The 24,869-nt window shown below is 50.8% G+C and overlaps 1 protein-coding gene and 1 pseudogene across 1 annotated transcript in view; one reads left to right on the top strand and one right to left on the bottom strand.

Moving 5' to 3' along the window:
- Positions 1-24,869, bottom strand: part of SDK2 (sidekick cell adhesion molecule 2) — a 247,341-nt gene that overhangs the window by 42,001 nt on the left and 180,471 nt on the right. The window contains exons 15-26 of the mRNA XM_015235247.3: positions 24,187-24,334; positions 20,424-20,564; positions 18,610-18,791; positions 17,878-17,993; positions 7,305-7,500; positions 7,015-7,113; positions 6,436-6,627; positions 4,974-5,095; positions 4,132-4,241; positions 3,881-4,031; positions 1,064-1,301; positions 161-276 (exon numbers count right to left, since the gene is read on the bottom strand). Coding sequence (XP_015090733.1) covers positions 161-276; positions 1,064-1,301; positions 3,881-4,031; positions 4,132-4,241; positions 4,974-5,095; positions 6,436-6,627; positions 7,015-7,113; positions 7,305-7,500; positions 17,878-17,993; positions 18,610-18,791; positions 20,424-20,564; positions 24,187-24,334 — 1,811 coding nt within the window. The remainder of the gene's footprint in view (positions 1-160; positions 277-1,063; positions 1,302-3,880; positions 4,032-4,131; positions 4,242-4,973; positions 5,096-6,435; positions 6,628-7,014; positions 7,114-7,304; positions 7,501-17,877; positions 17,994-18,609; positions 18,792-20,423; positions 20,565-24,186; positions 24,335-24,869) is intronic.
- On the top strand, positions 11,287-12,519 carry LOC102534640 (heterogeneous nuclear ribonucleoprotein F-like; annotated as a pseudogene).

A 24,869-nucleotide genomic window follows, 5' to 3' on the forward strand; every position in this document is an offset into this window, starting at 1 on the left:
GGTTGCCGTGGTGACTGGTGGATGGCCATCGGGCAGATCCCGTCTGTCCACTCTTGAAGGCAGAGGCCTGGGCCCCAGGGGGTCAGGAGGACAGGGCACCCAGATGGGGAAGTCGGGGCAGGGGTTCCAGGCTCCTCCCGTCCTTGGATGTAGGACGCACCTTGTAGCCAAGTACCAGCCCATTGCGGTCGGCCTCGGGGACTTCGTTCCAGCGCACCAGCATGCTGCTGGAGGTGGTGGCCAGCGCAGACACGTTGGTGGGGCCGGAGGATGGGACTGGGGGAGAAAGGAGCGGAGAGAAGGCCCTCAGGACCCGGAGAGGACCCCACAGTGGAGGGGGTGGAGGGGGGCCTGGGGAGGGAGCCGGGGCACACACGGCCCCCAGCTAGCCAATTATCCTGCGGTGACGATTCCTTTTGGCTCTGAAGTGTCGCAGCTGGTGCTCTGGGTTGCAGATCAGCCTCCCTGTTGGCCCCTCGCAGGCTAAGGAGAGGCCGTGTCTCCTGCCAGCGCAGCAGTGAGGGGCTGGGAAGGGCCCTGGGTGGGAAGGGACCCATCATTCAAATGGCTTCAGGGAAAAAACTCCACAGAGATGCAAACCATGCGTCAGATGGATGAGGGCTGCCTGTAGGCTGGGAGCACCTGTTTGGTGGGTGTCCCCTTGCTGGGCTCCTATGAGCCGCTTGTGGTTGTGTTTCCGGAATGTTCTAAGAGCTAACCCAACCTGCACCCTCTCCCCATCCCGTACCTCCCATCTTGGGCTTTTACAGACACCACTGGGTGTCAGGGTTAAAGGTGAGGGTGCAGAGGCAGGAAGCCCCTCCTGGGAACCCCTTCTCCCCACCCCCAACTTTGGCAGCAGTGCTGGGAAGGATCAGGTCCTGGGAGATATGGCCACATGGCAGGAGGCTGAGCACAGAGAAATTAGCCTGGGCTATTTTTGCACAACAACTTGAGCTTTTGTGCTCTGGGAAGGCCCTACAGACAGCGTGACAAAGGCGGGGATATCCCCGGGCAAGGGGACAGTGACCAGGGTGGCTGGCATGAGGGGGCAGGGCAGCACCTGACTCCCGGGTCCTGCCCATCACCGTCTGGCTCCAGGGCCCGCTCCCGATGGCGTTGAAGGCCTGCACCTGGACGCGGTACTCCGTCCACTCCTCCAGGTCTTCGATGGTGTACTCCCGCTCCACGCGGTCCTGGACCACGTGGCTCAGCGTCTTGCCGTGGCCGTCTGCCCGGCTGTACTTGATCTTGTAGCCCACGGACTCAGGGTTCCCGTTGTATTCCATTTCCGGGAGAGGCTGCAGGAGGACAGGGGTGGGCAAAGCTGCTGGGAGGCCAGGAACAACTGCCTGGCTCATGCCTCTTCCAGGGAGCCTTCAGGATTACCCCGCCCACTGTCCAAACCCGTCGGCACCCACGGGAGGCGCTCTCACCCCAGGCTTGGTTGTGTTCCTGTGTTTCTGATGGCCCCACTACCTCCCTGTCTCTCCACCCCAGGCTCAGAGGAGAGGCAGCATCCACTCTTGACTGTGCACGTGACAAATTTACTACCCAGCCAGGGGAGTCGGCCCTGGTGAGGACCCACATGAAGGGTGTTTGTCTGTCCAACACACAGCACCTTTGGCTGTGGCTGTCCCTGCCACTTAACTCCCCCACTCAGGCTGCCGACACAGACTTATTTAATTGCCTACAACACGCCTGGTCTCGGCTCATGTTGGCCCTTGGAGGAGCACGCATGCGGAGACAGCATCTCAAGCATGGATGGGGTACCCAGCACTGTCAGGAAGTCCTTCCATGCAGCAAACCTCAGTCTCTCCTGCTGCGTTTTCAGCCTCCTTCTGGTTTGAGTTTCAGTGAAGAGAAAAGATCACTCCCCTTCCTTATGACTAGGCAGTGGGGCTGTGGTCACTGGCTCAAGGTCACTTGGATGAACTTGGGCAGTGTTGAAAAGCAGTGGGGGTGTGTGCATGTTGGGGGCAGCCTATGATCTGAATGAAGCAGGTGTGAGCCGAGGGCCCAGCCTTCGGATTCTCCTCTGAATGTGGCAGAGCTAGAACCAGGGAGCCCTCAGCCCTCACCTGTCCCCCTTCTGCTTTCCCATGGGCTCCAAAGAGCCTGTGACCCACCGACTCCCCATATTCTGACCCACTTTTCTCCTGTTCCTCAGCCTCTGCCTCACCCTCTACAGACACTCAGTGAAGCAGATCAGAGCCATTAAGACAGCAATCAATGGGCCTGAGAGCTTGAGGCGGCCTCGAGTTCAGGCTCCCTGACCCGCTAAGGGAGGGGACAGGGCCGTGCACCGTTACGTGGGGCTGGAGGTGCCGGGGGCCCTGCACAGCACAGCCACTGCCATTTACTCCCCCTCCAGCCCCCACTCTGGGTATCAGACTTTTTATTATTTATTTATTTATTTTTAAAAGGAAACATAGTTTTTTTCCTTTTTAGTGGTGGTACTAGGGATTGAACCCAGGACCTCATGCACTCTACCACTGAGCTATACCCTCCCCCTGGGTATCGGACTTTTTAGCCTTTTAATATTTCAAAACCTTAAAGTGAGAGGCAGGAGGGGAGAGGGGAGCAGAGCTGAGGGGAGAAGCAGTGACTGGGGGAGGCGAACATGACAGAAGGCTGCGTGTGCCCGGGGTGCCCTGGGCTGGGCGGAAAGACAGCTCTGCCCGGGGCGGTGCCAGCCTCCTGGGAGGGAATCGTAATGACTAACCAGCGCCTGTCCAGGGCTGACGGCCCTTAGCAGCCTCCATCAGGCTGTCCGTGTAAGCGAAGGGCAGGAATGACTTTGCAGTCAACCCCGGCCCACAGAACAGCGTTTTGTAAGTTGTGTTTTATGCAACTAGTAAGAGAGCGTCCATGGAAGCAAAAAGGAGTTGTGTGGCCGGAGGGGCCTGGAGAGGCAGAGCCAGGCAGGCTCCTCCTGGAGCCAGCACCCCCGGATTCCCCAAGGAGCCGGGCTACGTGGTGCTGTCCCCGCGTTTATCTGTCTAGGAGCTCCTCTCGGATTGCTACGTTGTAGCATCTGTGCTGGGAAATGCTGTCCTGGGGGATGCCCAGGGGGAGAAATGTCCTCTCTTGTCCCCCAGAAGGTGGGACAGCCGTGTGCTCAGGAGTTGAGCTGGGGATTGGGGGGCCAGGATTGGGATTCTCAGCCCTGCTGTTAACTCAGTGGTGTGGGAGGATGTGGGGGGACTTGGGCCAGAAGTTCGACCTCTCTCTGACTCAGTTTCCTTTTCTGTAAAGTGGGGACCAGGATCCCTTGGCTGTCACAGGCTCATGGAGAGGGTTCGAGGACCAACTTTGAAAGCACTCAGAAGAGCGCCTGGCAGAAGAAGCCCTCACTCCGTGAGTATTATGACCTTGTGCAGAGTGCGGCGGATAATGACGACCTGGAACCTTGATCTGCAGGGACAGTCTGAGAGCCCCTCCCCCACCTCCCCCTCAACCTCAAATGCAACCCTTAACTCTAACTTGGCATGGTGGGACAACTTACATATGAATCCCAGAACCACCTTGAGGAGCTGTGTGGCTGTGGGTGAATTCCTAACCTCTCTGAGCCTCTGTTTTCTTAGCTGAAAATTGGGATAGTGAAGGGTCCTTTGCAGGATTACTGAGAGGATTAAATGGAAGGAGTAAGTGTAACATGCTTGGCACGTGGCAATGCCCAATAAACAGCATTGTCTAACCCCTCCGCACGTGGCGCGTTTGTTCATTTGGCTAAGACTGATGATCAGAAAAGAGAAGGGGGCTGGAGGTAATTAGGTGCACGCCTCTTTGATGGGGCCCCTCGGAGGCAGGGACACCTTTACAGGGTGATGAGGACCAAGGAGACAGCCCACCCCTGCTGCCCTCGCGGGAGCCTCACCATCCAGCGGAGCCACAGGCTGGTCTCACTGGCCGTGCGCAGGGTCACGTTGGCCGGAGCCATGTCAGGGGGCGCCTGGAGGGTCTGGATCTTCCTAGAAGGCTGGCTGGGCGGGCTGGTGCCCACAATGTTCACCTGACGCATGCGGAAACTGAGATGGGGAGGAAGAGATGAGCCAAATGGGGAGAGAGGGACCCCGAAGCCAAAGCCCCACCCAGTCTGGGCAGCGCCCTCCTCTCCGGCCCCATTACCTGTAGTAGGTGAAGGGGTTGAGGTTGGGCACCTCCATGGAGCGGGCGTCGGGCTCGCTGGTGAGCTGGTGAATCAGCAGCCACTCCTCTCCCTCCCCGATCACGCCCACCTGAGGAGGGAAACACCCTTAGACCTGGCCAGCCTGGTGCTCTGAGCCCCAACTCTCGGAAGGTAAGCCTTGCTCAGGGAAGGTCTTGATTTCAAAACCCAGGGCTCACCCGGAGGGCACCAAATGGGGCAACCAGCTTTCCGGGTCCTTGAACATGACTTCAAGTGTGACCCTGAGCCCTCCTGCATCAGAATCTCATAGGGTGCCTATTATAAACCCACTCTTGGGCCCTGCCCTTGACTCAGCCAATTGGAATCCCCAAGGGTGGTGTCCAGGAGTCTGGGCATTTAGTAAGCTCCTGAGGTGGTTCTCCTGGGCACCCTGGCAGGCTTCTAAAACCCCAGCTAAATCAGAATCAGAATTTCTGGAGGAGGGGACCCAGGAGCTGGAACCTCTGAACGCTCTCCTGGTGCAGCCAAAGGTGAGAACCACAGGTGTAAAGGGCTGCAGGAAGCAGCTGGTTATTTTTCTAGGCCAGCCAGTCACCACCGTGACCAGAGGGGATTAGTGTGTGTGTGTGTGTGTGTGTGTGTGTGTAAATACACGTGTGTACAGTGTACAGGTGAGATGGAGGTAGAGATGAGGACATTTTTGGTGTACTTGGCTTTCTGATAGTTGCTTGTGATGCACAGATGCAAACACACATAAGACTTGCATTTAAGAGCACGGGCATGGCCAAGGCCAGGAAGCAGGCTGTCTGGGTTGTAGAGTTCCCCTCCAGCAGGCTTTTACCTGGGCCTCCACCAGCCAGCGGGAGATGGAGGTCTTCCCGTCGTAGCCTGGCCTGAACTGCAAGGTCACGGAGCGGGGGCCGATGTTGGAAATGCCGAGGTTGGTGGGGGCCCCTGGGAGTTCTGGAAAAGGGAAACAAGGCAGGAAGGGAGATCAGGTGAGAAGAAAGTCCTTGCACATGGAACAGGACTCTCTGGGCGTGGAGGGGGCTGTGTGTCGCACATTTCCTAGGACCCTCCCAGGAGGAGCATGGCTGAGGTCTCACCCAGCTGACAAGTCTTCATTCTGGCATCAGTGGCTCACTGAGTTCAGACCAGGAACCTGAGGCAGGTTTAGGGACTGAAAGTCCCTCCTAGGGCCCCAGGGAGGCTCCCAGGGCCAGGACACAGGGGCTGGGCATGAATCCTCTCCATCCACACACCCACTGCAGCCCTCCCAAACCCAACAATGGCTGAGGGAGGGTAGAAGGGGTGGGGATAGGAGGCAGCCCTTGTATTGTGATCAGGAATCTTGGGGCTCAGGATGAACAGAAAGAGCATAGATTCCAGGGTCTGGCTGTCTGAGTTGGAATCCAACTCCACTGCATCCATGCTGTGTGTCTTTGAGCAAGTTACCTAACCTTTCTGTGCCACAACAGCCTCCTCAGTGAAATGGAGATGATAATATTGCCTACCTCATGGTGGTTGGGAGGATGAAATGAATTGAAATGAAATGAAATGAAATGCAAATAAAGCACTTAGCTCTGGGCTGGATGAGCACTACACCAATATTTGTCCGTGTTTCTATTATTAACACCTGGGGCTGACTGAAGCCCGGGTATCTGAGCCAGCTTGGCGGGCGTGTGGAGGGATTCTGGCCACACAGGCATAGACTTACAGACTCAGATACTTAGAGACTCAGAGAGGGCCACATGGTTACCCAGTGCATCTCCCCATAGATACAGATGGGGAAATTGAGGCACAGAGGGGCCACCTGACCTGCTCAAGGTCGCAGAGCCTGGCAGAAGCAGAGCTGGGCGTAGACCCTAGCTTGCTCTTCACACAGCGGGTGAGATTCTTCCCACCCACCTCTACCTACTTCCCAACCATTTCCGCTGGTTGGAGTCCCTTTTGGGCTTTTTGGGTGACAGTGAGAATTCTTCCCCCAAATCACAGACAGCATTGCTTGATGTGGACTCTGGTGTGGAATGGGGGAAGGGAGGGAGGGGGCAAAGGGCGGAGGGCATACAGGTGGGGTCCTGTGGGGGCTGAGGCTTTCCTGAGAGCCAGGGGAGGAGGCGGCAGCAGCCCACATAGCCTTGCAATCATGAGGATGAAGCTGGCTCCAGGAGGACCGGGAACCACAGACCCCAGGGAGGGGAGAGCTCCATGGGAAAGAAGTCCATATTCCTGAAAAAGAAGAGGCCTCTTCCCGAGCAGGAGAACAAGAGGCCAGGAGTCCTGTGCTGAGAGCGGGCACCCACCTGGAGGCACTCCGGAGGAGATGGTCGAGGCGGACACCTGGCCCTGGCCCTTGGCGGTCATGGCGGCCACCTCGATGGTGTAGGTGGTGAGCGCGGTGAGGCCCGTGACGCGGTACTCCAGGGTCACGTTGGGCAGGTAGTGGGTCACTCGGGTGTTGGTCCGGTTATATTCCTCCCAGGAGATCCGGTACCCTGGGGAGCCCCCCATATGGTGTGACCATAACCTTCTGCTCTGCTTCTCAGGTCCTCACGAGTTAGAAACGCACTGGGAGCAAGGGGGCCGAGGGAGGTGGGACATCCTGCCTGGGGCCCCGGGTGTAACCTCGGAGGGATGCCCCCACTGGGTGGGGATGGCAGGACGGAGAGCGAGTCACCGTGGTGACTATGGGGGGCCTGTTTCTGAAGATCTGGGGTGTGTCACAGAGCAGAGAGGCTGAGAACCTCCTCTGAGTCCCTTCCAGGAAAGAGTGGTCTGTGGGGAGGCTCTGGGTGAATATGAGGTCGAAGGCAGGGGGATGGATGGATGGGGCGACCCTTCCCGGCCGGTCTCCCCCCCAGCTCGGTTCCCACGGTGCCCACCTGTGAGGATGCCGTTCTTCTCGCCTGGCTCCTGCCAGCTGACCTTCAGCGACGTGTCCAGGATTTCACTGAAGCTCAGGTGTCCCACAGGCCCAGGCACTGTACCCCAAAAGGCCCCCCCCACCCCATGCCAGTTAGAGCAGGAGAGAGGCCACCAGCAAGACAGCCCGTGGTGCTCCAGGGGTGCCCCAGGCTAGAAGGCAGGACCAGGGCCGCCCTGTGCCTGGAGTGTCCAGCCTGGCCCGGGTGGGAGGGGGGAGCAGAGCGAGCAGGGGCTGGGTGCTGCCTACCATCCTCATGGGTGCGCACCAGCTGGGGGGTGCTGCGGGGCCCGTCTCCGGGGGTGGTGAAGCACAGCACCGAGGTGAAGTACTCAGTGAACTTCTTCAGGCCAGACACGAAGCCCACGTGGATGCTGTCTTGAAAGTTGGGCCGGGCCGTCACCATGGTAACCTCCTCTTCCTGCTCCGGCTCCCAGGCGATCAGCTGCAGAGAGGCCAGCAGCTCAAGCAGGGTAGCAAGAAGGTGCCAGCAGAGGCTGCGCCCTCTCCCACCGGCTGGGCCAATGGCCAGAGAGTGTCCAGGAGCCCAGCTCCCTAGGTTCCCTCCTTCCAGGGAAGGGAAGACCGTGCAGACACCCACAGGCCACTGGAGCATCTGTCTTTCTGGAAGATCACTTTGGTGTGCTGTTCTGTTCACCGAATGACTTACTCTAAGCAAGGCACCGGGTGGGGTACTTTCAAAGAATCATCTCTCACTCGATCCCCACAGCGACCCCACAGGGAAGTTCTTTACCAAGATGGGCTACATCATTTGCAGGTCCAGTGCAAAATGCAAATGGAAGCTCCCTTCTTCAAAAATTATTAAGAATTTCCAAAACCAACAAAAACATTTTTTTTAATTTAGAAAGTTATGAAGAATTTCCAGAGACAGCAGCAGAGCACTGAACTGAACATGGGGCCCTTCTGAGCATGGGTTCCTAAGTGACCACATAGGCTGAGCACTCACGAAGCTGGTCCTATTTTTTTTAACAGATGAGGAAACTGAGGCTCAGAGAGGTTAAGTGACTTACTCTATCTCACACAGCTCCTAGGAAGCTGAGGGTCTCTGCTTCCCGTACCTGGGCTTCCACGCCTTTTTCTGCCTTGGCTGGGGCAGGAACTTCCTCAGAGTCTTCCTCTAAGCTGGAACTTCAGTGTGCGGCTAACTTTTATTCTTTTAAACTTGTTCTAAGTTGCGATTTCAATCTTAACCATCTCCTACAGAGGGACTGCTGGTGAGAAAACCTTGCCTGGAAATTCAGCATTGTTTTTTGTCTCATCTCTGCTCTGCACATCCCCCTCATAACTGCATAAACTCCCTGCCTCCTGATCTCTCACCCCATCCCGATTTCTGGGCCCTTCATCTGTCTCTTAACAATGACAGCTGGTCTCAGAGATTTCCTCATTTATCTGAAGTTGATTAAATAGCAATTAATGGTGAAAAGCAACACTTGATGAGTTTTAATAAGCATGGGTATTTATAGACATAAAACAATGCCACGCCAATGTCTCCTGATTAACTCACACCCATAACAATGCTTAATCTTCTCCTTTTCATGGCCGCGTGTTTATAAAGGATGTTTTGAAATTTAATTGGTATTGTGAAGAAATAGCCTATAGCAAATTAATTAGACACTAATTAGACCCTAAAAATACTAATCAGAAATACTAAGTGGCATTTAATAAGTATGTTAAATATGGTCCTTATTTTAGTTATCTTGTTTCATAGCAATTACATTGCTGAACTTCTTTGGAGTAGATTAAGAAACAAGTTTGATGTTTTAATTTAATTTAATTAATGTAAATTTGAATTAATTACACCGTTAGAATTAATTGTGTGGTGTATTCCCCAGTAAGTGCAAAATCTGGGTAAATATTATTTTATCGGGCTTAGGCCAATTATGATCACTACCATTAAAAAAAAAAATTAAGGACGAAGACTGTCTTCACAGGTGCCTGAAAACAGTATCACAGGGAACTGTCTTCAGAAATGGCACGAAGACGTGCCCAGGGTGCCAGGAGTGTGGTCTTGTGGACTCACGACCACGTGTCATCCTGCAGTTCCAGACCCAAAGCCCAGGATGGCGGCAGGGCGGGGGTTGCTTGGAAACATTTACTCCACTTGTCTTTCTGTCGGTGCATCTGAAGAGGAAGGGGCTTAGGGTTAAGAGCTTCTCCCTCAGGGCCAGGAATACAATAGAATTGTCTTCTGCACTTCTATTGCCTGAAAGGAGTTGGGCTCTGGGCAGCCACGGGGTGGATATCCGTGCTCAGCACACCACACACACACACACACACACACACACACACACACACACACACGGATGTAGTCTGGTGAACTCTGACTGTGTGCCTGGCACGGGGATAAGCCCATCACTGACCAGTCCTGTTTTATCATCACAATGAGACCAGCTCTGTCACTTACTGTGTGACCCTGGGAAAGTCACTCAACCTCTCTGAGCCTTAGGCTGTTATAGGGGGCAGTAACAGTTATCTTGCTGGTAAAAGGGCTAAATTGATGTGCCTCTTGTTTCCGGTGGAGACGGCATTATGGGCTGTAAGGCATCACGTGTATATTACTGTATAGGACAGTATATCTGGCTTGCTAGACACTGGAGTTAAAAAAAAAAAAAGAGGAAATTCTCTTTTCCCTCTCTCTCTCTTTGTCTTTCCCTCTATCTTTCCATCTCTGCATTTCCAAGGATTCACACAGAACATCATGGAAAGATATGTAAGAAATTAACCACAGTGATTACCTGGAGTGGGGAGAGTTTCCAGGCTGGGGGGTATAGAACCAGGCAGATGAGGGACTAGGGTAGGATGAAGGATTTCTGCTATATGTTTATATTTTTACATTTGTTGGTCTTTGATTCATGTAACTATGTTTCCTGTTTAAAAGTTAAATTTAAAAATTTTAAAAAGAATGGGGGTGATTTGGCAATGGCAGCAAAATTATATACACTTGCTTTTTGACCTCAATCTCATTTCCAAGAATCTATTCCAGAGTTACATGTGACACTGTGAAAAGACGTATGCACGAAACTATTCACTGCAGGAATGTTTGTTACAGTAAAAGACTGGGAACAACCAGGAATGTCATCACTAGGGAGCTGGTTGACTAAACAATGGAAGATCCACAGAATGGAGTGCAATACAGATTTATGAAAGAAGGAATAAGGAAGGGGGAGGGTATAGCTCAGTGGGAGACCGTGTGCTTAGTATGCAGGAGGTCCTGGGTTCAAGCCCCAGTACCTCCATTAAATAAATAAACAAATAAACCTAATTAACACCCCCCCAAAAGAAAAAGGGAATATCTCTATATATCCCCATGGAGTGATCTCCAGGATATAATGTAAATTAAAAAGTAAGATAAAGAAAGTATGTAGAGTATGCTGTCATGTATCTAAGAAGGTGAGAATACACACTTATAAGTGCATGTATTTGTTTATGTTAAAGAAACGGAAGGGAAACCCAAAGTAATCAACCAAACAAGAAGAGATCAATTCCATTGGGAGGGAAGAGGACCAGAATTCAGGCTAATTTTCTCCAAATTTGCTTTGCTCTGTAGCTTTAACTTTGGAACCAGTAAATATGCTACATAATCATAGAATGAAATTAAATTTAAGAAAATCAATCCCCCAAAATTGAAACCAAAATGAAACAAATGAACCTCACAGTGTATTGAGCTGTAGCAAAATCACACAGGAAGAAACTATTTCAAAGACTTTGCAGCACAGTGACGGGGGAAGCACATCCCGGGTGGGAGGCACCCTAAGAACAGAAAGAACTACAAACAATCTGGAACTATTGTTGGTAATTGTGGTGTTGATATTACGGTTCCGAAACTGTTCGTAGGATCAGATAAGTGAGTAATTATGTTGGTGTTGAAGGAACTAGAGTGTCAGCATGGAGAAAAGAGATACAGACAAAAGACCAATGAGATTATTAAAAAAAACAAAAACAAAAAACTTACAGTCTTGAAATGGAATTGGAAGTATCAGTGTATGTTTTACCTTAAAGCATTTCTGGAGCCCATCCCAGCCCGGGCACTGCTGCCTCTAGTCACCCCGGGAATGCTGGGGCACTGTGGCAAAAATACCATCTCTCTCTTTTTTAGGATAATTTGTTATCTACCTGGAGCGTCTCCGACTATGGGCATCCCTCGCTATTCTCTAAGCCACAAAAAGTTGCACCCAAGCTTGTCTGCCATCTGCCCTGTCAAGTGTCCGTGATGTTGGGCCCCGAGGGAGGTGAAGGCTTTGTGGTCAAGCTCCGTGGCCTGCCCTGGTCCTGCTCTGTTGAGGATGTGCAGAATTTCCTCCCCACCTGCCCAATTCACGATGGGGCTGCAGGCGCTCATTTTATCTACACTAGAGAAGGCAGGCAGGGTGGTGAGGCTTTTGTTGAACTTGAATCAGAAGAAGATGTAAAAATGGGCCTTAAAAAAGGCAAGGAAAGCCTGGGACACCTGTCCATTGAGGTGTTCAAATCCCACAGAACCGAGACAGATGGGGTATTGAAGCACAGTGGCCCAAACAGCGGCGACATCGCCAATGACGGTTTTGTGCGGCTTCGAGGACTCCCATTTGGATGCACCAAGGAAGAAATTGTTCAGTTCTTCTCAGGGTTAGAAACGGTGCCAAATGGGATCACATTGCCTGTGGACCCCGAGGGCAAGATCACAGGGAAATCTTTGTGCAGTTTCCCCCCCAGGAGTTAGCTGAGAAGGCTCTAGGGAGGCACAAGCAGAGAACAGGGCACAGCCACATCGAGGCATCCAAGAGCAGTCAGGAAGAGGTCAGGTCACACGCGGATCCCCTGCTGACGCTCACGTCGGTGCAGGGACCGGGGCCATGTGACCGCCCGGCGCAGCCAGGAGGCACGCCGGCATTGCCAAGCAAGCAGGCCCGGAGAGGAGGAGGCCTGGGGCCTACCGTGTGGGCTGGGGGGGCTATAAGGAGCGTGCCATGGCTCCGGTTTCACCACCCACCTGTCTGGAAGAGACCTCAGCTACTGTCCCTCTGGGACGTACGACCACCGGTACGGAGGCGGCGAGCTCACTGTCCAGAGCACCACCGGGCACTGTGTCCCCGTGAGGGTGCTGCCCTACAAGGCCACGGAGAACGCCATTTGTGACTTCTTCTCTCCGCTCAGCCCCGTGAGAGCCCATATTGAGACTGGCCCTGATGGAAGAGTGACGGGCGAAGCTGATGTTGACTTTGCCACTCACGAAGCAGCCGTGGCGGCCATGTCCAGAGACAGGGCCAACATGCAGCACAGATACACAGAATTTTCCCGAATCCCACAACAGGGGCCAGCAACAGGGCTTATGGCAGCTAGATGACGCAAGGCATGGGGGTGTCAACCCAGTCCTCTTCGAGTGGCCTTGAGAGCCAGTCCGTGAGTGGCTGTCATGGGGCTGGCTGGCTACGGTGGCCAGAACAGCATGGGTGGAGAGGACTAGTTTTATGGTAGCATTGGAGTTATTTCAATCAAATTTTCACAGGCAGCCAACAAGCAGTGGAAAGCAGTTATTAACTCTAGAGGAAGTGGTGGGACTCATTTTGCACCATGAGTTTGTGAAATCTGGATTAAAAAATTACCTCTTCAGGGTTTGCTCATGCAAACTTTCTTCTAGCATGTGATATTGAATCAGCTAAAACTATTTCCAGCTTTTCTCAATTAATATTTTGGTAGCGTACTTCTGGAGTGATGTCATCTGAGTTATAAAGTAGTTTTGAGTATGTTAAATGTGGATCTTTTACACCATCGTGAACACACCGGGGAGGTATGCTTTCTGTTTTTCCTCTCTCTGTCTCTGTTTTTTTTGGAAAACTCAAGGTGCTAGATCCCTCATTCAAAGAGGAACATTTCTCATATTTGTTCATTCTAGTTTATTTTCATTTAAAATCTTTTAGGCCAAGTTTAAGCTTTTTGAAAGTGAGTTTTGAAAACTGAGACACATTGCTAACACTATAGGAATTGGCGAGGCCTTGACTTAAAACTTTTCTTTGCACTGGGATTTCCTTTTGGGTGTATTTTGCTAAGTGACCCTTGTTAAATTTTTTTCTTAAAAGAGAAAGGCTTTTTCACAATGACTGGCACAGACTATCTACTCACCAAAAAGTAGCAGAATGACTAGGAGGTTCATTTTCATATTACTGTATTTCAGTGTGAATTTTAAAATTTAGCTCTGTGATTTCCCTTGTATTCTCAAAACAAGGCTAAATTAAAAATCAGATTTAAAAAATGTTAAATACGTGAGTGGAAATGGTGACCAGAAATACATACCAGGAAGTGTGGGAACAGAAAAAGCGCACAGTCCCAGCTTCCTGTCACTTGCGGGTCCTGCTCAGCAGCCATTTGTCCTGCCCTGTTGTTCCCGTCCTTTGCGCTAGAGCTGCATCTTTCCACAGCTCGAGGTCGTTAGCTTTGGGTCCTATATACCCTGCGTCACCACCCACAATTTGTTTCAGTTTTTCTCTATAAAAATGTGTTGATTTGAACACCTTTTTTCATACTTATCTTGGGTTAGCAATTACCAGATACTGCAGGATACACATAATCTCAAGCTCGAGACCTGTTCCCAAATTGTTACTAGAAATTTCTAGCAGTGGAAAGCAAGGTCCACATTTCAGGCAGCTCTGCACATAGCATATTATATTCAATAAAGACGTCAAGACTTAAAAAAAAAAAAGGACTTCTGACTTGCCCATTCACAGGGGCTAGAAACAATACCCAAATGCTAGGACAAGGAGTGCCCCCAGTGCCCAGACTGTGGTGTCTAACTTCCATTCCCTAGTGAAATGAAAAGGGAGGCTGTGGCAGCTCCCAGGCATGGTGCAGGAAGTGGAGACAGCTGGGAACATTCTGTCCTGCTAGAAAGCTAACAAAGATCACTGAGGCCACATCAAAAGGACTCCCCAACTTGAGGAGGTGAGTGATGGGTCAATTTGGCATCGGTAAGAGTAATAATGGCAGTGGGTTAAAACATATCAAAGGTGTTAAAAAAAATCCTTATGTACATAACAATCCTAACAAAAACAAAACAAAACAGAAGGATGCCTCCCTCTTCCCCCATCCAAACTCATCTGTCACCTTAGAAGATGCTAAACCACCAATTCATTACTCAGAAAATCATTAAGTAACGGAAAAGAACAGAGCACAGGCCATGCTTTCCCTTCAGATGAACTAAACCGTCAGATAACCAAAAAGCTGTTAAGGGAAAAATTCTTTTTGTTTTTTTTGAAAGTATTTCAGCATATAAATCAAGAAGAAACTATAATATTCAAGTATTCTCATTTTGCAATCCCTCTTAAGATAACAGATCACGTAAGGATGCTCAGGGGTCACCACATCCTAGCAAGAGAGACGACCAGACTGTAGGCCTTCTGATGAAAACGCACAACACCATCGAGGAAGTAATATTTTGGGGGGAAAAAAACACATCAAATCTGAATCTGATCGAACCTCTAGCTCTCCATTCCAATTTACTGCAAATACAGCGTTCGGAGGAATGTGTTAAATGAACCCACAGGGATACAGCCAGCAAATCCAGGCTGCGGAAAATTCTATAGGACAAATGACTAAGTTTCTTTACCGAATAAATTAAGAGAGAGAGAGAAAGGAGAGAGAATCCATGGATCAACTGAGACCTAGAAAACTTCAACCAATCGCAGCTGGGAGGCCCTCGTTTGCATCCTGAGGCAAGAAAACCAACTAGTAAGAGACACGATGTGCTGATCAGGGAAACTTAACCGGGGACTGGACAGCTGATGCTGTTGGGGGAATGTAGGTAGTTTAAGGCCCCGTAATGATCATGTGGTTATTGTGCTTATGTTTTAAGTTGAGGCTTTATCTGCAATATTTCCCTGCAGAAATATTTATGGATGAAATGATACAATACCTAGGATGTCCTTAACAATACTCTAGGGGAGCAGCAGAGGGAGGGGACACATTTGGCCACGAGTTGGTAACTTGACACCAGCGTGCATGATGGTTTTATCAAGTCATCATTGTCTTCTCTTTATTTTTGTGGCTGTTTGAAATTTTTCACAATGAAAAGGGGGAGAAAAGGTCCATTCTCACTGGAGGTAAGGAAGGGACAGACACTGCTTTTCCCTCCCTGTGATACTGAAGGCCAAAGAAGCAAGAAACAACATCCCCACTTGTATCCATTTGGACTTGGAAAAAGATCATGTTCGAGTTACTATTTTAAGATGAATTCATGTGACATTCTCTTTTTAATTCAAGACAAGAGGCAGGCTCTGGAGTTTGAATCCGAGCTTTGCAGCTACCCTGAACAAGTTACTTGCCTCTTGAGCCTCAGTTTCTTCCTCTGTAAAATGGGGTGAGGATAACAAGACTCATTTCTTAGGGTTCCTGTGCAGCTTGCACGAGGGAACGATGGGAGGGAAGCCCAGGCATCCTGCCTGGCATGCAAAAAGCGCCCGGAAAGCGTGACCTCTTTTTCACTTTTTCACCAGCTCCTCTGCTCCAGCTGTCTGGGCGGTTCATCCCTGCTGACTTTTATAGAGCAGCTGTTGGGTGCTGGGCACCAATTAGATCTGGCAGCCAGGTGAGTTTCTATGCCTCCTCTAGGTCTGGGTTATAATGGGTCGTTGCCCTAATGGTCCCAGGCACTTAGCTGGTCTTCTTGGCCCTCCGGGAGCCATTTGTCTTAGAAGTCCGCAGCCCAGCCCTCCCCAGTCTGGGAGAAAACTTAGAATTGGCAGCAAGTAGCTAATTGTTCCCAGTTCAGCTCCTCTGCACAATGTGGGCCTCCCCTTTCCCTCTGCTGCCTTCCCCCAGAGTCCCAATTAGGAGGCCTTTCCAGCCCAGCCAGCAACACAGCCTGCAGTCTGGCCCTGGCCCAGGAAGGCCCTGCCCAGCCTTGGTGCCGCACCATCCTGGGAGTGAGGTGGCCTTGTCTCCAGGTCTGGACCATCCCTCCTTTCTCAACTCGAAACACCAGCAGAAAATTCTCTCGGTGATTTAACTTCAGTCCCTTCCTGTCCAGCCCCCACCACCTTGCAGTAATAATGGCTCAGGCTGAAATAATCTGAGTTGTTGCACACGGGCAAACGTGGCACAGAGAGGGTGTGGAAATCTTCCCAAAGTGTCTGTGGTCACCGTGAGGTCACCAGATCCTTGGGCTCCAAGCCAGAGCTGGGACGTTCTCTCCCCTGCATGGCTGGCTTCCTGGTGACACGCCCTGCAAATGCCCTGCCTCGCTCCCACATCTGGAGGGGGCCACCACGTCCTCCTCCAGCACCTGTGAGCTGCTGGGGTGCAGCTGTAGCAAGTGGCCTGGACCAGGCACCGTGTGATCTGTTCATCTCCTGTGCTCTTAGGGGAGGTCGGCTCTGGGCTCCTCGTGGGGTGAGAGGAGGGACCCAGGAGTGGGATTCAAGGTCTGGATGCCGGGAAGGGTAGTTAGAAGTCTCGACTTCTAGTACAGTCACAATTACAGCAAAGTTACCCCCCCACCCCCCACTACTATTATGGCTATTATGGGGTGAATTGTTTCCCCCCAATTTTTATGTTGAAGTCCTAACCCCCAGGACTCCAGAACTATGTGGAGATAATCTTTAAAAAAAAAAAAACTTTCCCCTTTAATGGAGGTACTGGGGATTGAACCCAGGACCTCGTGTATGCCAAGCATGCGCTCTACCCCTGAGCTATAGCCCCCAACCCCCAGATGTGTATTTTCTTTTATTTCTTTAAAATTTTGTTGAGGGAAATTAGGTTTGTTTGTTTGTTTATTTTTAATGGAGGTACTGGGGATTGAACCCAGGACCTCGAGCATGCTAGGCGTGCACTCCACCACTGAGCTGCACCCTCCCCGCTGAAGCTAGTCTTTAAAGAGGCAGTTAGGTTAAAATGTGGTCATGAGTGTGGGCTCTCACTCAGTATGTCTGGTGTCCTTATAAGAAGCGGAAATCTGGACAGAGACACACAGAGGGAAGGAAGACACGCGAGGATGCGGAGAAGGCAGCCGTCTGCCGGCCAAGGAGAGAGGCCTCAGACGGGGCCCGCCCTGTCGACACCTCCACCTCGGACTTCTGGCCTCCAGAACTGTCAGGAAATACATGTCCGCTGTTTCAGCCTGTGGTGCCACGTGAGGGCAGCCAGAGCCACTAAGCCACCCCTACTGCCGTTACTACCGTTTTCCAAACGCTTGTTACAGTTTGTCATTCTGCTCAAAAAATAACAAATATTCTCATTCACTCCTCACACAACCCCGAGGAATAGAAGCGATCATCAGCTCCGAGCCTAAGCGAGGAAACAATGTACTCTGGTTCCCCAGCAGCTGGAACGCTGCACACAGTCGGGCTCGATAAATATTTATCAAAGGAAGGAAGCTCAGATGATTACAGGACGAGTCCAGGGAGCGAGCAAGAGGCAGGGCCGGGCCGTTAATCCGAGCTGTCTGAGTCCTAGTCCTAGTCCAGCCCGAGAACACACGACCAGCAGAATGCGCATCAGCCCACCGCTTGGGGGTCACAAGTGGGTTCCGGGTTTTTCTGTTGGGGCCGTGGCAATGCAGGGGTCCTGGGCCCGACACATACCTGGCTTTGTTTCTAACCCAGTCTCATGGAGTCTGCACCCTTGTTCTGGGTCACAGTGGCCCTGCTCCCCATGGCCTGTGTGTGGCCTTGGAGAGAGCCCGCATGCCCATGGCCTTGACCCTATGTCCTCCGCTTGGCTTGAACCAGTGATTTCCGAAACTCCCTCCTGCCCCCTCCCTCGCCTTCTCCCAGCCTCGCCAGCCTGCAGCCTCCGACGGCGAATCCTAGGGGCACGGAGGGGCCTCACGCACCTTGTAGCCTTGGTTAATGCCATTGATGAACTGGGGGCTGGGGGCGTTCCAGGTGAAGCGGATGGTCGTGGAGTTGGTGGCTTCCGCATGCACATTGCCTGGAGGGACCGTGGGGACTGGAAGAGAGCAAAGAGATGGCGTTGTGAGTGGAGGAGGCGCAGGCTGTCTGTCTTGTTCAGTTAAGCAGCTGAAACACACGGCGTCTACAGACTCTGCTTTGCACCCCTCCCCCCAGCTCCTCCTTAAGAAATGCCCTCTTTCTGTAGATTCGTTTGGGTTTAATAAAACGTGTCTGGTCTATTCCACATGCCTCGCATCAGAGTCAGCCTGCCTGGCCATGTGCCCTGGACACTGTCTGTGATGGTGGAAATGGTCCACATCCGTGCTGTCCGATACGGTAGCCGCTGGCAGTTGTATCTGTTGGGCACCTGAAATGTGCTTTGTGCAACAATAAATAAAAGTGATGGATCTGAACATGCTCAGGGCGGCTTTCAGGTACCACGCTCAATGTGCGCTGTCGCACGATCCAGTTAACGTGAAACTTTGCAGCAGGTCCCTGTAGCCCCGAAGCCTCTGCCTTCGTCACGTGCACCCCCGACCTCTTCATCCTCCCCTCAGCCCTCCCACCCTACGACGAGGGAGCTGGGCACAACGTGCAGCCGCCTGGGACTGGGTAAAACGGGCGACGTGGCCGAGGCAGTCAGGACTGGACGGGTGCAGGACCCCACCCACCTCCCTGCAGTGTCCACTCGGTGACTTTGCTGCTGTAGACACCCAGCCCGGCGCTGTTGTAGGCGGCCACCTCGATCTCGTAGTTGGTCCAGATGATGAGGTCCTCCAGCAGCAGGTTGTTGACGTCAGCATCCGTGATGTTCTTAAACTGGTACCCAACAGGCAGCCCGGCCAGGCAGTACCTGAGTGGAGAAAGCCAGGATGCCGCAGCTTGGAGTGACCCGCTTGGCCTCGTGCCCTGGACACTGTCTGTGGTGGTGGGAATGGTCCACATCCGTGCTGTCCAATACGGTAGCTGCTGGCACTTGAGGCTTTTTGGCACCCGAAATGTGCTTCGTGCAAATGAGGAACTACCTTTGTCATTTCTTTTATTTTTTATTAATTTAAATAGCTGCAACTTTCCCACGGCTACCTCTCTGGATAACATGGGTCTAGAGGATGTGTCTGGAGGATTCTTTTTGATGTGGGAGGAGGACAGTGGTGGGCTGGCTACTCAGGGATGCTGAGAGTTCCTGGGAAGAGCTCACTGGTTTCTGCTTTGAGGAGCCATTGATAGGAGCGTGGTCTCCAAAGTTTGGGCTCATTTTCTTTCTCCCTCTAGGAGATGGGCTCCCCTCTTTTGAAGTCACTCACTTAGGCGGAGAGAAAAAAATGCTCAAGACTGCCTACTCTACCAATCTCCACCTTCCACTGGAAAAAAGAACACAGGCTAGTGGGATCTGTTCAGACAGACTTTGGAGGATGGACAGCTCATAGGAGAACCACAATGAGTACACACCTTAGAGTCTAATTATTGGGAAATTAGAAGCCCCATATTATTCTGATGTATCTCAAAACCCCATAGCGGTGGTTCTTGAACCCTTTGAGTGCATCAAAGACACCTGAAGGGCTTGTTCAAACACAGATCGCTGGGCCTACCCCAAAGCTTCCCATTCAGCAGATTAAGGGCAGGACTTGAAAATACACATTCCTATCAAGTGTTCAAGTGATGCTCATGCTGCTGGGCTGGGGACCACGCTTTGAGAACCACCGCACTTTAGGATTCACCAAAATTCCACAACAAAATTAACTGATGATGGAGCAGCCAAACCAGCAGTGACTTCTTCCAAAATTTGAGAATTCCACTGCTGTGAGCGTACACGTGCAGGAAAGAGACACGTGAAGTTGCCTAGGATTTTGTAGCCAGCCAGAGTTCAGAATATTGATGAGAGTTCTCAGTAGTTTCAAATAACATGCTAATTTTCTTTTATGAATACCAAATTTTAGGAACAACTTAATAATACATTTTTAGGTTTTACCAGGACAGTACCCATAGTCCAGTGTAAAAATAAAAGGCTATGTAACTGGGCTTCACTTTGCAGTAGGGACCAAAGAAAAGACTTCTAGCTTTTAACCAGTTCTTGGCCCAGTTTTTAATTCATGGTCTGTCCTGGGGAAATCTGGCCTGCGCTGGAATATTCTTGGTTTCTGAGGTAGTTGACCGCTTGGATAGTTACCGGTCTCCCTGTAGCCCTGTTCTTGTGTATCCCTGACATCTGGTAGACTTGCCCGTCCACACAGCCCTTAGGAGACTACATTGTGTCTCCTCTCTAACCATTCCTATTGGTTTTCAAGGCTCTCACTGCTGGAAGTTCTTCTACATGTCTAACCTCAATCCTTCCTGCCACAGTGTGGGCGTTCCTTGCTGTCTGGTCCTTGTTAGATGGAGAAGGACCCGCCGTGAATCTGCTGTTTTCCAATCCACTCCTGACCCTCTCCCATCTCTTTCCCCTCCGGTCTGGGTGGCCCTTCCTGTCCCTGGGGTGGATGCCTACCTGATGATGTAGCCCTTGAGGAGGCCGTTCTGGTGGCTCTCAGGAGGTGGCTGCCACTGGATCATGATGGACTGGTTTGTCCGACCACTGGCGATGACATTCTGTGGAGGGGCTGTGGGGGGCTCCTCAGGGAGGGAGACCCTAGACAGGAAAACACCAAGAGTGGGCAGGCCTTTTCACTCCTAGTCTCAAGGGCAAATGCAGGAGTTGAATGGGATATGAAGAGGCAGAACCCCACCCTACTCTGTCCCTGGATGATGCTGCACAATTGCTGTGTGCTTCTGGGCTACTCACTTAACCTCTCTGATCTTGTTTATCTGTAAAAGCAGTGTAATAAAACTCCATTTGCTTGCTTTATGAGTGGTTGAAGCTTGAATGACACAACGTAGACAGAAGACTTTTAAAAACACTGTGGAGCAGCAGGTGCATGTATTTTCTGTGCAGCCGAGGGACACGGGCCTTGGTTTCCCACTTATCAAAGAAGCTGCAGTCAGGGCTGAAAACGTTATGAGCGTTTGAGTATTTTAGAAGCAGGAGTGTTAAATACTCACTTCCCAGTTACCAGCTGGCAGTGTACTTGAACTAGGCTTCCTTTACTAACCAGCTGAGCCCAGGCTGGAGCTGGGCATTGGTGGGGGTGGCGTGGCGTGTGGGTGAGCGTTTCAGCACCTGCCTGCCTCTGCAGCCCAGTGCTACTGCGTGTCTTTCTCTGGCATTGCCAGGGGACACTGTGTTCCACCTCCGTGTATTTTTCACATAACTGACATGCATCCATTAAAAACAAAAGTTAATTATTTCTGATGGATGTCTCTCCCTTTTTGTATATTTTTACGGTTTTTGTTTCCTGATGGATAGCTGTTCCAAAATGTACTGCACACTCTCATGTCTTTGGAAAGCCTGAAGTAAGGGTAATTTAACTTTTCTCTTGGTGACTCAGGGCCATTAGGGTGAAGTTTCATTAGGAAGATGAATCAGAGTCACACAGTTGAAACTCAAGGGCTGGAGAAGTTATAGGATGGTTCCCTGCACTTTGAGGCCTTCTGTTATCGGGCCTTCGTAGCTCTGAAGGATGGGGGCTGTGTCCATTCTGTTCCCTGCACTACCTCTAGTGGTCCAAACACAGCTATAGGCACATAGTAGGTACTCAAGAAACAGTGAGTGAATAAATTCTCCTGTAACCACTCCCCATGCCAGGCTGTTACCTCCCTCCTTTTAGAGGGTCACAGCCCCTGTGGCAACCCCCTAGCAAAAGTCAGAGAGACACGAGCTTACTGGAACCGTGGCAAAACCACAGTGAGTGTTAAATTTAAGCCAGGGGTCTGCCTATACACCTAAGAGCATCTTTGAAAGAGCACAGTGCTTTCTTGGTTCCTTTAGCAAATATTATGACCATCTATGTGAGGGCTTATTTCTGGGCTCTGAATTCTGTTCCTTTTGCCTATGTGTCTATTTTTGTAAGAGTACCACACTGTTTGGTTTACTACAGCTTTGTAGTATAGTTTGGAAGCAGCAAGTGTGATGCTTCTCGTTTTGTTCTTTGTTCTCAGGACTGCTTTGGCTATTTGAGATCTTTTGTGGGTCTATACACATTTTAGAATTTTTTTCCCTATTTCTGTGGAAAATGCCATTGGAATTGTGATAGGGATTGCATTGAATCTGTAGATGGCTTTGGGTAATATATGAACATTTTAACAATATTAACTCTTCTTTATGGGGAAAGGATAGTCTCTTCAATAAATGATGCTGGGAAAACTGGATAACCACATGCAGAAGAGTGCAGTTGGACTCCTGTCTTACACCACTCACACAAATGAACTCAAAATGGATTAAAGACAAACTGAAGACCTGAAGCTGTAAAACTCCTAGAAGAAAACACAGGGAAAAACTCCTTGATGTTGGTCTTGGCAGTCATTTCCTGGACTTGACACCACAAGCACAAGAAACAGAAGCAGAAATAAGTAAGTGGGGCTCCATCCAACCGAAAAGTTTCTGCACAGCAAAAGGCACAGTCAACAAAATGAAAAGGCAACCTATGGAATGGGGGAAAATATTTGCAAATCATACATCTGATAAGGGATTAATGTCCAAAAATATACAAAGAACTGATGCAGTAGCTCAGTGGCAAAAAACCAAACAGCCTGATTTAAAAATGGGCAAAGGAGCGGCATAGACATTTTTCCAAAGAAGACATACAATGGCCGACAGGCCCATGAAAAGGTGCCCCAAATCGCTCACCAACAGGAAAATGCACATCAAAACCACAATGAGATATCGCGTCACACCCGTCAGAATGGCTATTCTCAAAAAGGCAACAAATAACAAGAGTTGGTGAGGATGTGGGTAAAAGGGGGTCCTTATGCACTTGGTGGGAGAGTGAACTGGTACAGGATGACAGTATGGAGGCTCCCTCTGAAATTAAAAATAGAACTACCATGTGATCCAGCCATCCCACTTCTGGGTATGTATCCATTCCAAAGAAATGAAAACAGGATCTCACAGAGATATCTGCACCCCCGTGTTCACTGCAGCATTATTCACAATAGCCAAGATATGGACACAACCTAAGTGTCCATCAATAGGTGAATGGATAACAAAGAGGCAGTATGGATACACAATGGAAGATTTCTCAGCCATGAGAAAGGAAGAAATCCTACCATTTGTGACAAAATGGACAATGAGGGCATCATGTTAAGTGAAATTAGTCAGAGAAAGACTAACACTGTAGATCTCATTTCTATGTGGAACCTAAAAAGCTGAGCTCAGAGAAAGAGAATGGAGTGGTGGTCAGTAGGGGCTGGGGGGTGGGGGATGGGGGAGATGTTGGCCAAAATGTATCAACTTCCAGTTATAAGAACAAGTTCTGGGGATGGAAGGTACCTCATGGGGATGATAGCTAATAATACCGCATTACATCCTTGCATGTTGCTGAGAGAGTCGATCTTAAATGTTCTCACCACAAAAAAGAAATGGTAATTATGTGACAGGATGGAGGTGTTAGCTCACAGCATGCGGGAAATCATTTTGCACTATAGGAACATGTCACATCAACATGCTGTACCCCTTAAACTTACACGATGCTGTATGTCAACTGTCTCTCAATAAATCCAGAAAAAATAAAATAAAAAAACCATGAAACTAAAACAAAAAAATGAGCAAAGCACGCAGCTTTGGGGCACGGGACTGGTGTCACTGTCATTCTGACCTCTTGCTCGATGTCTTCTTTCTCACTGGAGAGGGCCGCTCGTTCTACAGGGGCCTGGGGGGCTAGAATTCACCTGCCACAGAAGTGGGTGTGACTGTGTGATGTTAGAAAAGGGATGAACTGCTTTTTTTTTTTTTTACTCAGTTTTCACCATTTTAAAAAAGCTTTGTTGAAGGCTTAACGGCGTCTGGTGATGGGCAAGGGATAGGAGATGGGGGTCTGGGTCGATCTGAGGTGTCTCTGGAACTCCATGTCCACTTAACACAGGCAGCAACCCATGGGGACGCAGAGCAGAAGGGGGTAAGTTTTGGAACTTGTGTGGCTCTCAGTAAGAGTGACAACTAAGTCTGGTGAGCGCTTACCCCATGCCTCGTGTGATCGCATTTAATCTTCACCACCGCCCTGTGAGGTGGGCGTGAGTACTGTTCCCCCCATCCTACGGATGCGGAGACTGAGGCCTAGCGGGGGCAGAGCGGAGCAGCCGGGCCCCACCCGCCATACTGGTTTTGGCAGCAGGCAAGCTCCCCCTCAGCTGGAGTCGCTGACGTCTGCTCCCCTCACCTCTCCGTGTCCTTGCTGAACTGTCCCTTCCCCACGTCGTTGACAGCACAAAGACGGAACTGGTAGGAGCGTGCGGGCACCAAGCCCTTGACCATCACAGAGGTGGCCTCGGGGTCCACGCTGGCCAGGAGCACGGTCCAGGGGGCATCTACAGGGACAGAGAACGAAGGCAGAGGTGGGCATCTTGCTTCCTACCTCCCAGTCCCAGCAGGGGTCCAGGAGAGGCTGTGCCCATCATTTTTCTGGGTCCTCTTAGCCCACGTGTCCCAGTGGGTGCGAGGGTCCTGGGGAGGGAGCCAGGGCTCACGGGAACTGAGACACACTCATGTTTTCATTTTTTTTCCCCTCAAATCGATGAGCCCTAGATGAGCTCTAGGCAAACGATATTTAAAACGCTATTCAAATTACATCTGCTAATTTTGGAGTTCACATCCTGGGGACTGGGAGGATAAAAAGAAAAAGAATCACCATGGTCTTGGGGGCTTCTGGGGTGGATGGCCCTGTGTCCAGCAAGTGTGTCACCTCGTCCCCTTGGCACACGACCCAAGCAGGACACGGTCCTTTTGCAGACGAGGAAGTGGGGCAGGGGCTTCCACAGCGTCTGCTCAAAGGCATAGAACTAGGAAGAGGGGGAGGCTGAAACCTAGCCCTGGGCTGCCTCCCCAGGTCTGCCTCCAGCGGCG

This window comes from Vicugna pacos, chromosome 16 (genome assembly GCF_048564905.1).
Source record: "Vicugna pacos chromosome 16, VicPac4, whole genome shotgun sequence".
Taxonomy (NCBI): domain Eukaryota; kingdom Metazoa; phylum Chordata; class Mammalia; order Artiodactyla; family Camelidae; genus Vicugna; species Vicugna pacos.